The sequence below is a fragment of the Pelophylax lessonae genome, assembly GCF_965119305.1.
Source record: "Pelophylax lessonae genome assembly, chromosome: 12".
Taxonomy (NCBI): Eukaryota; Metazoa; Chordata; class Amphibia; order Anura; family Ranidae; genus Pelophylax; species Pelophylax lessonae.
Genome location: NC_138779.1, coordinates 73,161,387 through 73,173,572, shown reverse-complemented (window position 1 = coordinate 73,173,572; position 12,186 = coordinate 73,161,387). Strand labels below are relative to the sequence as shown.

The 12,186-nt window shown below is 39.7% G+C and overlaps 1 protein-coding gene across 11 annotated transcripts in view; it reads left to right on the top strand.

Annotated features, from left to right (window-relative positions):
* The window catches only part of AGRN (agrin), a 704,390-nt gene that overhangs the window by 514,159 nt on the left and 178,045 nt on the right, over positions 1-12,186 (top strand). For all 11 annotated transcript variants that reach the window (XM_082274335.1, XM_082274327.1, XM_082274332.1 and 8 more), the window contains one exon: positions 6,247-6,441. In XM_082274335.1, the coding sequence (XP_082130461.1) occupies positions 6,247-6,441 (195 nt within the window). The remainder of the gene's footprint in view (positions 1-6,246; positions 6,442-12,186) is intronic.

Sequence of the window (12,186 nt, the reverse complement as noted above, 5' to 3'; positions counted from 1 at the left end):
GCAACTGTTAAATCCGCTCGGAATTTACATATGTTCAGTAAAAGAAATGTGTGCTTCTGATTGTGTATGTCCTTCTGGCCTCTAAGAAAGAAATATCTTTATCATTATGTATCTGTGAAGAAGTGCTTAGAGCACATTTTTATTCTTCAGCTCTCCAGAGAAGTTGGTTAAGTATAATCAGCAAACTATTAGTACAATCAGCAAAACAACCAGTCCTCGGTAGATAAACTGGTAAAGTAGACCTTTTGCAAACATGTCAAAATGTAAACTGAATATATGGTAACTTGTAAAAAGACCATAAGCAGGTATCATGTTAGGTATAATCTGCATGTCAGAATGGTCTTTCCATCCAGAGATATAGGCAGCTGAAGTTGCTTCTCACTTCCTCGACCTTCCAATAAAGCTTTGAAATTTCAAAAGCCTATAGAGAGGTTCAGGAAGGGTAGGTCCAAAGATCCACTGATCATATTGACATGCAGTTTTCACTGAAGGTAACCTTAGTTGAAATGCTCAAAATGCTCAGTTTTAAATGCCCAAGTGTTGTAATTTAAGGTCTGAATCATCTGCTCTCCTACACCTTCAGATCGCACACTTGAGACCTTTACTTTTCAGGGGCGCCCATCCTGGCCTGCATCTGTGTCACCTGAGCACTGTATGTGGCAGCCAAAACCGACAGTCATGGAAAACCCAAGCGGTACAAACCATATACAGTAAATGCATTGTCAGAGCCCTCAATCTCATTCTTTGTTCCAAGCAAACAATATGTAGGAAGATAAACAACATCAGTTGTCATAGGACACATGCAAACTGGGCATTTAGCCCCAGTGCATGGGGGTCTGTGAGCTGACCCATCAAGCCCCACTGCTGCCAGCCCATCAAATTCCATGAGATTCTGACAGCTGCTGTGGCTGGAACCCCAGGAATGCAAGAAGTGTTTCAGGGGGCGTCCTGCCCTAAACACTCCTACAGCTAGGTTTACTGTCCAGCGCCATCCAGCTGCAGGAGCTGTCAGACTCTCAAATAGTTTGATAGGCTGCTGGCAGCAGGGCTAGATGGTGTGCCGGTCCCCCCACTCGCATCTTAATGCCAGAGCCCTATGCACTGGGGGGCTAAACTCCTAGTGTGCATGGGACTATATAGTTAGAGTTTAGATCCAATTTAAAAGAAAAACTCCATGAAAATCACAAGTCGGAAGGCTGTTTACCTCTTTCTGAAATTTTATGGCACAGTGAACTCCCCCCTTTTCCACAGTTGTGTTCATTTGTGGAAAACTGAATAGTAACCTTTTGCTGGGATGTGTAGGTACACCACAGCTTATATTACATTTTAGAGTCTGACAGTTGGAATTCTGAAGTCAGTGTCTGGTGAGGCTCCGTGGAAAGCAGGGGTTAATATTATGGTTTGCCGTGCGGTATTGCTTTATTGCAAGGAGGGATTCTGGCAAAATGATGAGGTCTCCGTCTGTACTCTGTTCTGCAAGTAATGAAAGTCAGGGAATGACAGGTCAGAGACTCTGCTCTGTTATTAGCTTTGGATGCTCTGGGCTTTGTCCCTTCTCACCCATCACAAGTGTCTGTTTGTCCCTGTGCAACGCACTCTGTGCCTGTACATCCTGAACACACACTTACTCTGTGGACACATGCATGTTTGTTTTTATCACAACATTCCCCTCTTCTCTGATAGGCAATTTGTTCAGTTTGTATTGCCTGTCTGTGCACATTACCTAGCCATCATTTTCAATCTATATGATCCAGTGCCTCTGCTGCTTATACTGTCTTATCAGTAGATGCATTATGAGCGGTTTATATGAGAGGGATTGTTTCTGGAGCATTGCATATTAAAATCTGTTTTTTTCTGTATACTGTATTTGTGTATTTTATAGAATGTGCATGGAAATTGTTGGTTGGTTGGTTAGGTATGTAATTTATTGATGAATTAAAAATACTGTGGGCCCTGGGCAGTACTAAAGGCCCCTTCATTTATAATTAAAGTGTATCTCTAGTCAATTTGTTTTTCGTTTTGGATTGAGTTAGATAGTTAGAAACTTGTGTTTTTTTATTATTAATATTAAATGCTGTTTGTGTACCATTGGGGAGATTTACATTCAAGTCCTGTTCAGGAGACACAGCAAGAAGTGAGTGGAAACCTCTTAACATGAGTGGTGCATACCCTGTTAGACAGTTGTCGCTGGAACAAGTATCTCCATTGAAGGATTCTTCCTCTCTTTCTGTTTCTGTGACTACTATAAAATGTTGAATATTTTATGACTTTATGTCCCAGTGGTTGCCCGGACAAATAGGGTGAATCTCCCCAGCAAGGAAACAGACATCAATATAAACCGTGGGAATTAGATGAAAGGTGTGTAGTGCTGGCTCTTAAAAGCAGTCAGGTCTTTGTGCACTGGTCCAAATCATTTGGTGGAGGGGGGATTATGGTGGGGGGTTGTTTTATAGGGGTTGGGCTTGGCCTCTTAGTTTCAGTGAAGGGATTTCTTAAGGACAATTCTGGACAATTTCATGTTCCCAACTTTGTGGGAACAGTTTTGGGATGGCCCCTTCCTGTTCCATTAGCAAAAATAGAGGCTTGATACAGGGATGTGCCAAACCAGCCTGAAATCCCTTCCCCAAACTTATTCATGGAAGAAACAAAAAACAATGTCCCTGGGGAATTTGAGTGGACCAGGCTGGAGTAGTAAGTATAGTAAGAAACGTATAGAAGAGATATATAAAAATCAATAAATTCCTGTTCCATTAGGACTGTGCACCAGTGCACAAAGCAAGGTCCATAAAGACATGGATGAGCGTGTTTGGGGTAGAGGAACTTGACTGGCCTGTACAGAGTCCTGACCTCAACCCCATAGAACACCTTTGAAATGAATTCGAGTGGAAACTGCAATACAGGCCTTTTCGTCAAACATCAGTGCCTGACCTCACAAATGCACTACTGGAGGAATGGTCAAATATTCCCTTAGATACACTCCTAAACCTTTTGGACAGCCTTCCCAAAAGAGGTAAAACTGTTAGAGCTACACAGGGTTGGCCAACTCAATATTGAACCCTACAGACTAAGACTGGGATGCCATTAAAGTTCATGTGTGTGTAAAGGCAGGTGTCCCAATACTTTTGGTAATATAGTGTATGTGTTCTTTCATATAATGCTTGGGACGAGCAGTATAGTGACTGACACCAGCCCAAAAGATCACACCAACACATGACAAAGAAAAATGAATAATGGCATAGAAAGCTCATATTTATGAGAGGGGGCTGACAACCATACAGAACAGGAGCAGAAGGGATTGATGATTCTTGAAGTCGTTCATAGAAATAACGGTAGGCTCAAGATAGTTGCTGCAGCTTCGAAGGTTTATATTGTGGTAATATTATAGTAAGTCTGCAGGAAATTGAGAATAATCAGTTTCAGCACAGGTGGAGACCTGCTACAAGTGTGGATAAAAAAGGTATGGCTGGAGTTCATCTTTAAATCTGGGCTTTATACATTCTGCTTTTGGCGCCTTCCTCCTTGATCCCTCAGTGCCATTAAAACCTGAAAGAGATCTGCCCCCTGCAGAGCAGACCTGTGTGACAGCTCTTTTCATTTTAAAGGTCATTTAAAGCTTAACTCCAGGCAAATCCCGAAATACACAGCTAAAATACATAGATTACACTACATGCCTTGCTGAAGATTATGCTGTAGTTAAACAACGCAGCTTCACCCTGGGCCTATCCGTATCTGTGATTGGGCGATAGAGAAGTAGCAGCACACCAATGAGAAAATCAACAGAGCCTTCCTCCAAGTGCAAGTTCTCCCATCCCTGTTTGAGTGATTCTGTGCAGCAAATTTCAGGAAGGTAATAACGATACAGAGTCAAATATTTAGTTGTATTTAAAACCCATTTAGTAGTCTATTACAGAGGCTTTGAGGTGTATTTCCAAAGGTTATATAATTTTAGTCATCATTGCAGGGGTGTATGTTAAAGTTTGCCTAAGGCCCCTTTCACACGGGCGATCCTATCCGAACCGCCTGTCAGTTTTTCAGGTGGACCGGATCGGATGCTCCACGCATCTCTATGGGGCAGCGGATGTTAGCGGAGACATGTCTGCTGAAACCCGCTGCTCTCCGATCCGATCCTGTCTGGAATTTGGACGGATGGAAACCCAATTTTCCATCCATCTGGAGGATCGTATTGGATGGGATTGGATGGACAGGCGGTCCGTTCTCATCCGATCTCCCCATAGAGGACAGCGGGGATCTGACAGCTCTGAAACCCCCCCCCCCCCCGCGCTGAGCAGAACGGACTCCGTCGGGCGGTGCACCTGTGTGAAAGAGGCCTTAGGGACCTTTCACACATCCAGACCATTGTTTTTTCATCCATCCATTGATAGATGAAAAACAGACATTGATGCATCTCTATAGAAAAACAGATGTAAATGGATGATCATCCATTTATATCCGCTTCTGTCAGCATCCATTTTTTGTAACAGATCAAAGCCCTATTTTTCTTGTGTTAAAAAACGGATTGGATGAAAAATGGATGTAAACAGTCAGTTTTTGCATGAAAAAATGGCTCTTGGATCTGGCAGATGTAAAAAACGGATGTAAACTTCTGTTTTTTCTTTGAAAATACATGGTTTAACTGATAAAATGAACGGTCTGCATGTGTGAAAGGGGCCTAATAGTAGCATCTCTTTTTAAGACCTTGAGAATGTTGTGCAGATCTTTCTGCATACTTCCCTACTATCCCAGCTGTGGGGGGATAGTTCCTGTTTTTAAAACCTTAAAGGGTAGTATTCGACAAAATGGATACTTTGAACAAATATAGTCAAGTCTTAAGCTGGCTATACATGGATGAAAATTTGGTCAGTTCAGCAGGGATCTGTCAAACTCCTATCAACGTGTGACACGTCCCTGTTCTATAGAAGTCGGTTGAAAATGTTTCTAGCGGCTGCAGCCAATCTTACCCATTGCTGTCAGAATACAATGGTAGGGGATTCCTTCATCCATCACGTTTGTGTGGATGAAGGAATCTGTTTATTTAAAAAAAAAAACTAACCGTGTATAGTCCAACTTTAGTGGGTTAGAATAGTTTGAAAGTTGTGCTCTCAATACTAAATATTGGAAGATGTTATTGTATACAGTTATTTGGGACTATTTTCCCAAAGATATATACTGTATACTCTAACCATTACTGCCTGAAATGGACACAAGTCTCCTTTTTATGAACAACAGAAATGTAGTTTGTAGAACTATTCTGTCTGCTTAGCTGTTAGGCTCTATAATGAATACTTTGGCTAACAAAAGCTTCTTAAAGTGGTACAACATGTCTTATGTGGTATTTCTCCAAAATGGTTTATTTATTTGGCCACTTGGTGGCAGCACACGACTCAAGCATGTTAGATATGATTCAAATGCATGTTAGACACCAATCTTATTAATAATATGTACATTTAAAAAATTGTCTTGTATAATGCATTTGACTAAATTTCATTAGAAACCGGGTGTATATCCCTTTAATACCAAGGCATTATTTCAGATACCTATCTCTTTTATTAAAATCTTGATGCTAGGAACCGTATCGTTTCCATTTCATGAGTGTTCCTCTTTTATATTTATTTGTTCGCTGCATTCCAGACTCTATAAACATTTTTGCTTCATGAAGCAAAGAAAATAAATGAATATTTTCATAAATGAATTGTATTTTCAATTACAAAAAAATGAAGTTGAAAGCTGGAACATATTTGCTTGGGGCAAAAGTTTGGATATAGTGGAGAACCAACCAGAAGGCAACTAGCTTTCAAGCGAGAATTAAACTTTTGCACACAATGAGCACTGCCTGCTTGCCGAGCCCCTAAAATGTTTTTTTACACAATGAAAATGCAGTAGAGGAAAATCTGTTAAAATTGCCTTACTCGTTCCTTTCACAATTTGCATGAAAAGTGACATTTTCCCCTTCTAGGCATATTACATAAAGGATTTGATGAAGTAAATTAGTCACTTCTGTTACAAGGAGCGCTAGTTTTTCATGCAGTTGTCCTTTTTTCCACCCTTTGACCTTGTTAGAGCGCCCAAGGACGATGTGTTGAGTTAATGGTATCTGATATATTACAGCTGGGGTAGCAGGTCAATTAATTAAAGTGGGTGCAGGTGCATCCAAGCTATCTTGAGAGGACAAATGACATCTGCACAATGCAGCAGGGAAGCAGAGATGTTTACAGCTCTTGTTACCATTTTTTATTTTTTCTGTTGCAGATCGCTGCCGGAAGTGTCAGTTTGGAGCCATTTGTGAAGCTGAGACTGGCCGCTGCGTGTGCCCGACAGAATGTATACCCTCGACTCAACCTGTGTGCGGAACTGACGGCAATACTTATGGAAGCGAATGCGATCTCAATGTGCGGGCCTGCACTCAACAAATTAATCTTCAGGTAGCAGCACAAGGAGACTGCAGTAAGTGAAGGGAAAAAGCTTCAAGGGTAGCTCTACTTTTTGATATATCATGTATAGGTGACGTGCAACCCTTTTTGTAATTTAGTGTAAATAACAATTACCTTTCTGGCCACAGCTAGCTTTGTTCTAAAACTGGCCAAAAATCATGGCTTCCTTATATGGGACTTGGGGTATAGAACTCCCCCCTGAAATATGATTTTACCCTGTAGTGATTGAATCACTGCTGTTCCTAGTAGTTTCTGTTCTATGACAACACTAGGAATGGTCATGTGACATACTCTGTAGGAAGTGGGTAGAACGCTTGTGTGATTTTTCAGCAGGAATGGCAGTCGCTGCATTGTAGTTTACTAAATTCCTTGCAACGTATGTAACTGACAGGGGTAGATTTGTTTTTGTTTTTTTTCTATCTGCAAAAGTGAAGTTGTACGTTGAGGGTAGAACCTGTAGAGGAAAAAGAGCATCTACCTCTTTAAAAACCCTACTAAGCTCAAGAATACAGTTGTTACCAAAAATCTATGAGAGTTAATCTATCTCAGACAATATTTGGGTTAATAATGAGAGTTCTATGACTGTGTGAAAACTTTAACACAACAATTATTTATTTGTATAAGGTTTGCCAATTCTACATAATTTACATCAATAATAACTATTGTACATACTACAAAATGTAAAATATTCCTGGGTTCAACTAAACAAATACAATGCATAGAGTATAGACTCATATACACACACTATGACCAACACAAATAAAATATACAATGTACCCTTACTCCTTAATCCATAATTACCTCTAGTGATGGCTCTCGCTCTCCCATGCCAAACAGGAAGTCACCCTGTCTCACCGAACCTAATATAGACCCATATCCCATAGCCTTGTATAGGGCCATTCTCATTGGTTCAGCTATCTTGCTTTGTCACTTCCTGTGGGCATATCTCTTCCCAGATTGGACCATTTCCCCCTCCCATAGTTACGCCTCTTTCTAACCACTCCTTTTTCTGTGTGTGGGGGGGGGGTGTGTTTACTCCTCACTGTGGAGTAGCTCTGAAATGGCTACTTAAGATATGCAAGATGTGTCCTGGCTCCAGAACGTCTCACTTCCAGGATGTAAACACGGGTTGATACTATCCGTAGGTATTTATATGTAAATAGCCAGCTGGCCTTTCAAAGGAATGTGTTACCCTGGATTAATTAATTACTAAAAACCAGTCCGTCTGGCTCACGCAAATCTATCTACACTAAAATTCCCAAGTATGAGTTTGCAATCAAAAATGGGTACCTTTACTACTTTCATTAATATATATATTTACAATTACTGATGGAGTTTTATACATAAACCCCTCATCCTCACAACACGGTAAGAGAGATTACGCCTAAACCCCATATGGCAACAACAGTGGTCCAACTTTTGTAGCAAATTATTTTGCCAATAGTTAACATAAATCTTTGGGTACAGTTGCAATCCACGACTTCACTTTTAAAATGTTTCTGGAAACACTATAATTGGCTATTGTTATAACATATACTCAGTTTACCAGAAGCCTGGTTTGCTCTGTCTCCTTTGCTTCTAGGTGGAATTGCAACTGTCAGTCAAGGGCTGTTGGCAATGTAATAGCAGAGATGGAAAGCTAGCCAAGCATGGGGACTGCAAGCAAGGGGAAAGGGTTCAGATGAGTGGGTTGTGAGAAGAATGCTAATTGCAAAGCATGAGCTGGTGAGAAGAGTGCCAAGGGGAAGAGTGAAGAGAGCTGGGGGTGATGCCATTGGCTTGAGGTTTCATCCTCTAAGTGTCCAGGGGCACAAAAGCCTGCTGTGATGGGGATCAGGTATATCCCTTTCTACCTTAAAATTCATCACAGTAGGACCTTGACATGGTGAGCCTAGAAAAGCTTCTCTAAAAAACAGCCTTGGGGAAATAAGTTCTTTCCTGGAAAAACCTTTAATCAGTCTCCTTTGAGTTTAGGAAAAAAATATAATTTTTTTGATCAAAACTTTCCAACAGTTTTGCATATACTGTGTAATTATGAAGGAACCTGATAATGATTTTAATTGCATATACAAGATAATTGCAGTTAAAGGACTGCTATCACAAAAAAAGACATATACCTGTAGTCCTATCATTCAGTTTGTTTCCATTCTTTAATTACTTTGCAAGTCTTTATTTATATTTTTTTAAATTTATAGGGCTGGCGGAATGCATTGAAAATGTCTTTAGGGTGCCATTCATTTTTAATGGCACCATAGCACAACTGCAAGTAAAAATCTGTGGGTAGCTGCACTAACCTCTATGTGAATAAATTCTATTATCCTACATATTCCTTACACCACTAGTGATATTAACCATTACATGATAACAGAAAACAGTACTGTAAATAGTATGGCAATAAAGTTACAAAATGTGATATTATAATCAAATAAACATATATGTGAACTATACAATTCCAAGACAAAAGTGACTGTCCACATTCAAAATAAAGTGTCCATAGGTTTATCCCATGCCAGTAGTGATATCTTGCTCATATGGTGATTCACCTAGCTAAACGTGCCTAAATCCACCACCTTCCAAAATGCACACTCACCAGAAGATAGTGTATTATGCGTCTCCTATGGTCCCGGATACAGATGACAATGTTCCACTGGTTCCCAGTTCACTCCACCTATATTCACTCTCATACATTCATGGAAATAAATGATAGCCATCATTGCACAACATTCGTATTAAAATATTTATTTAGATACCATACAACATTTTTACACTCACATGGGATGATGCCTTTTGGACTGGCACTAAGTCTATCCAGCAATCCCAACGCCTATACGTTTGCCGCTCTGCTCAATGGAGCTGGCGTGCGCTCCAAGCTTCGATCCTGTTGGCAGAACAGGAGACGGAAGTTATGTCAACCTCGCTCCACTAGCCTTAACGCGTTTCGCAGTTCATTCCTTAATTACTTCACAAGTCTTTATTTATATTTTCTAGAAATTTACAGTGCTGGCGGAATGCATGAAAAATTTCTTTGAGGTTCCATTCATTTTAAATGGCACCATAGCGCAACTATAGTAAGGCGTGATGTAGTGCCATTCACTTTTAAGGGAACACCAATGTGCTTTGCCAAGGTAAATGCACTTTAGCATACCAGAGTGTTTGGTAACAAAATGCCATATGCAGCGAGGTAAAAGAAAAAAAAAAAACGTTTGCGTGTAATTGAATAGGCTGCCCTAACGATGCACGTATAATGCACAAACACTGTTTCACCTGCACAGTGTGAAAAGAGCCTTAGGGCTTGTTCACACCAGATGTGCTGGGGCTACACTGCCTGTTAATTTGTGTGCAGCCCCAATGCATAGTCAAAGCAAAATGCCTTCCAGTGGTGTCAGTTCCCACCATAAAGTTGATGTGGCGTGCTCTGAAAAAAAAAAACAGCGTGTATGTAGTTTTTGTAAACAAAAAAACACCCGTGCCTATTCACACAATAATTCTAGTGTATGGAACTGCTGTCTCCAATTCCCAACAAGGAATTTTGAGCAAAATATAATTATCCCTAGGCTGCGCTTGCATTAACCTGCAGAACAGTCAAAGATGTACCATAATAAACCACAAATGCCAAACCATAAAGTGCCAATATTAATGCAAATATACAATTACAAATACATATAATACATAGATGTGAATAAATCTTTAAAGTGGACTAGTGCAAAAGTTTTTATAAGTTATGCAATCTTGAGTGCCTGGTTCCCAGGGTGCCCCCTATGGTTAATGTTCCACCTCGTGCTGAATGATACACACCGCACTCACCAGATGTTGATGTCCCCCTTTCGTTACAGCAAGGGAAGTCATTAAGGCACGTAGGTCATTAGGGAGACCTATTCCGATATTCCTGATGGTTTCCTGATACAGATCCTTATTCCTTCTCTGTATGGTCCCAGTATCACTCCGATGGGTTTAGGGGACAGGCAATATAGCAGGAATAAAAACAGAGAGGGAGCCTCTCATAGTGTAAATTTTTTGGTGTGTTTATTAAAATTACTATTAATTAAAAAGCGCCACAAATGATTAAATACGCTTTTTAATTAATAGTAATTTTAATAAATACCCCAAAATTGTTTACACTATGAGAGGCTCCCTCTCCGTTTTTATTCCTGCTATATTGCCTTTCCACTAAACCTGTCAGAGTAATACCAGGACCATACAAAGGAGGAATAAGAATATGGAAACCATCAGGAATATTGGGATAGATCTCCCTAATGAACTACAAGTATTAATGACTCCCCTTGATGTAAAGTAAGGGGGACATCTACATCTGGTGAGTGTGGTATGCAATATTTAGCACGAGGTGGAATAGTCACCATAAGGAGCACCCTGGGAACCAGGCACTCAAGATTCCACAACTTTTAAAGACTTTTGCACTAGTTCACTTTAAAGATTTTTTCACATCTATGTATTATATGCATTTGTTATTTTATATTTGCATTTATACATTGGCACTTTATGGTTTGACATTTGTGGTTTATCATAGTACATGTTTGATTTTTTTGCAGGCTAATACAAGCACTGCCTAGGGATAATTTTGTATGTAGTTTTTGTTTTTCAGCGCAACAGGTGGCAATGTGACCCACCTCATCAATGCGGTGAATAAAACAGTAAAAATGCCACCCGTGACTTAGGGGCAGCGGGATATTGGTGGAGGACCCCAGCATCCAACACATCCAGATATGTGTAGGATGTGAAGATTCTTTGGGCATTGTAGTTTTGAAGCAGTGTAAAGGTCCCCCCATTGTTTGACTGGATAAACAGAAATATTATTTTGGTATTTTGGTATTATTTTGGCATTTCAACTTTACCTGGAGTTTTGCTTGAATAGCATTGCTACATACTGTACAATAGTTAAATTAGCCCCATGCAGTTATCAGAATGCAGGATTTTTGGTAATAGTGGTCTTTTATTGCCAAACAAAATGGAAAACATTTTCTTGATTTCCTATGAGAAAACAATATTTTAGGAAAGTTTCCTTTGTTGCACCAAAATCACAAGCTTCTACTTCCGATTATTGCAGCTAGAAAAATACAGCGTTTCATTTTTCCACTTGCTTCAGCATAAAATACTCATATATTTTGAAAATTCACTTTGGCAGTGATAGGTAAAAATAATGCAAAGAGAAATGAGTGCGTTTCCTTACACATTTATTTATAAACCTCTCAGCTTCAGAAGAGAACACATATATGTGGCATAAATCACCATAGTATCAATTTCCAACTGAACATTCTGGGTAGTTTATAAATAGAAAATACACACAGAACGCCACCGATCAAAGAATCGGCTTGATTGTGTAACCTCCAAATTACCCCAGTTTCTTGATTTGCCAGTTGTAATGTGAACATTAATGTGCCGTGTTATCAAGGCCTGTAATTTTACATCTTGCTACAAAGGGAACCCATTTTTACATATTTGTTGCTCACTTCAGAATTGTAATGTTCTCTAGAGAATGATTTAAGAAAAAAATAAAAATAAATAAAGTTGCGTTTATTGGGATTCGACATTCAACAGATAAATTGGCAGGAAATTCCCAGAGCTACATTTATTTTTCATTTATTGTACACAAGCTTTGATGGAAGTTTTATTCATTTACAGTGCAATGCAAGAGGTTCAGAATGGTTGCGTACTTTATTATTTTGAATGATTATACCTTCAAGGGCAGGGAACTTTTACCTCTTACTGTTCTAGTTGGAAGAAGTGGTTCAGCGTGAGCCAC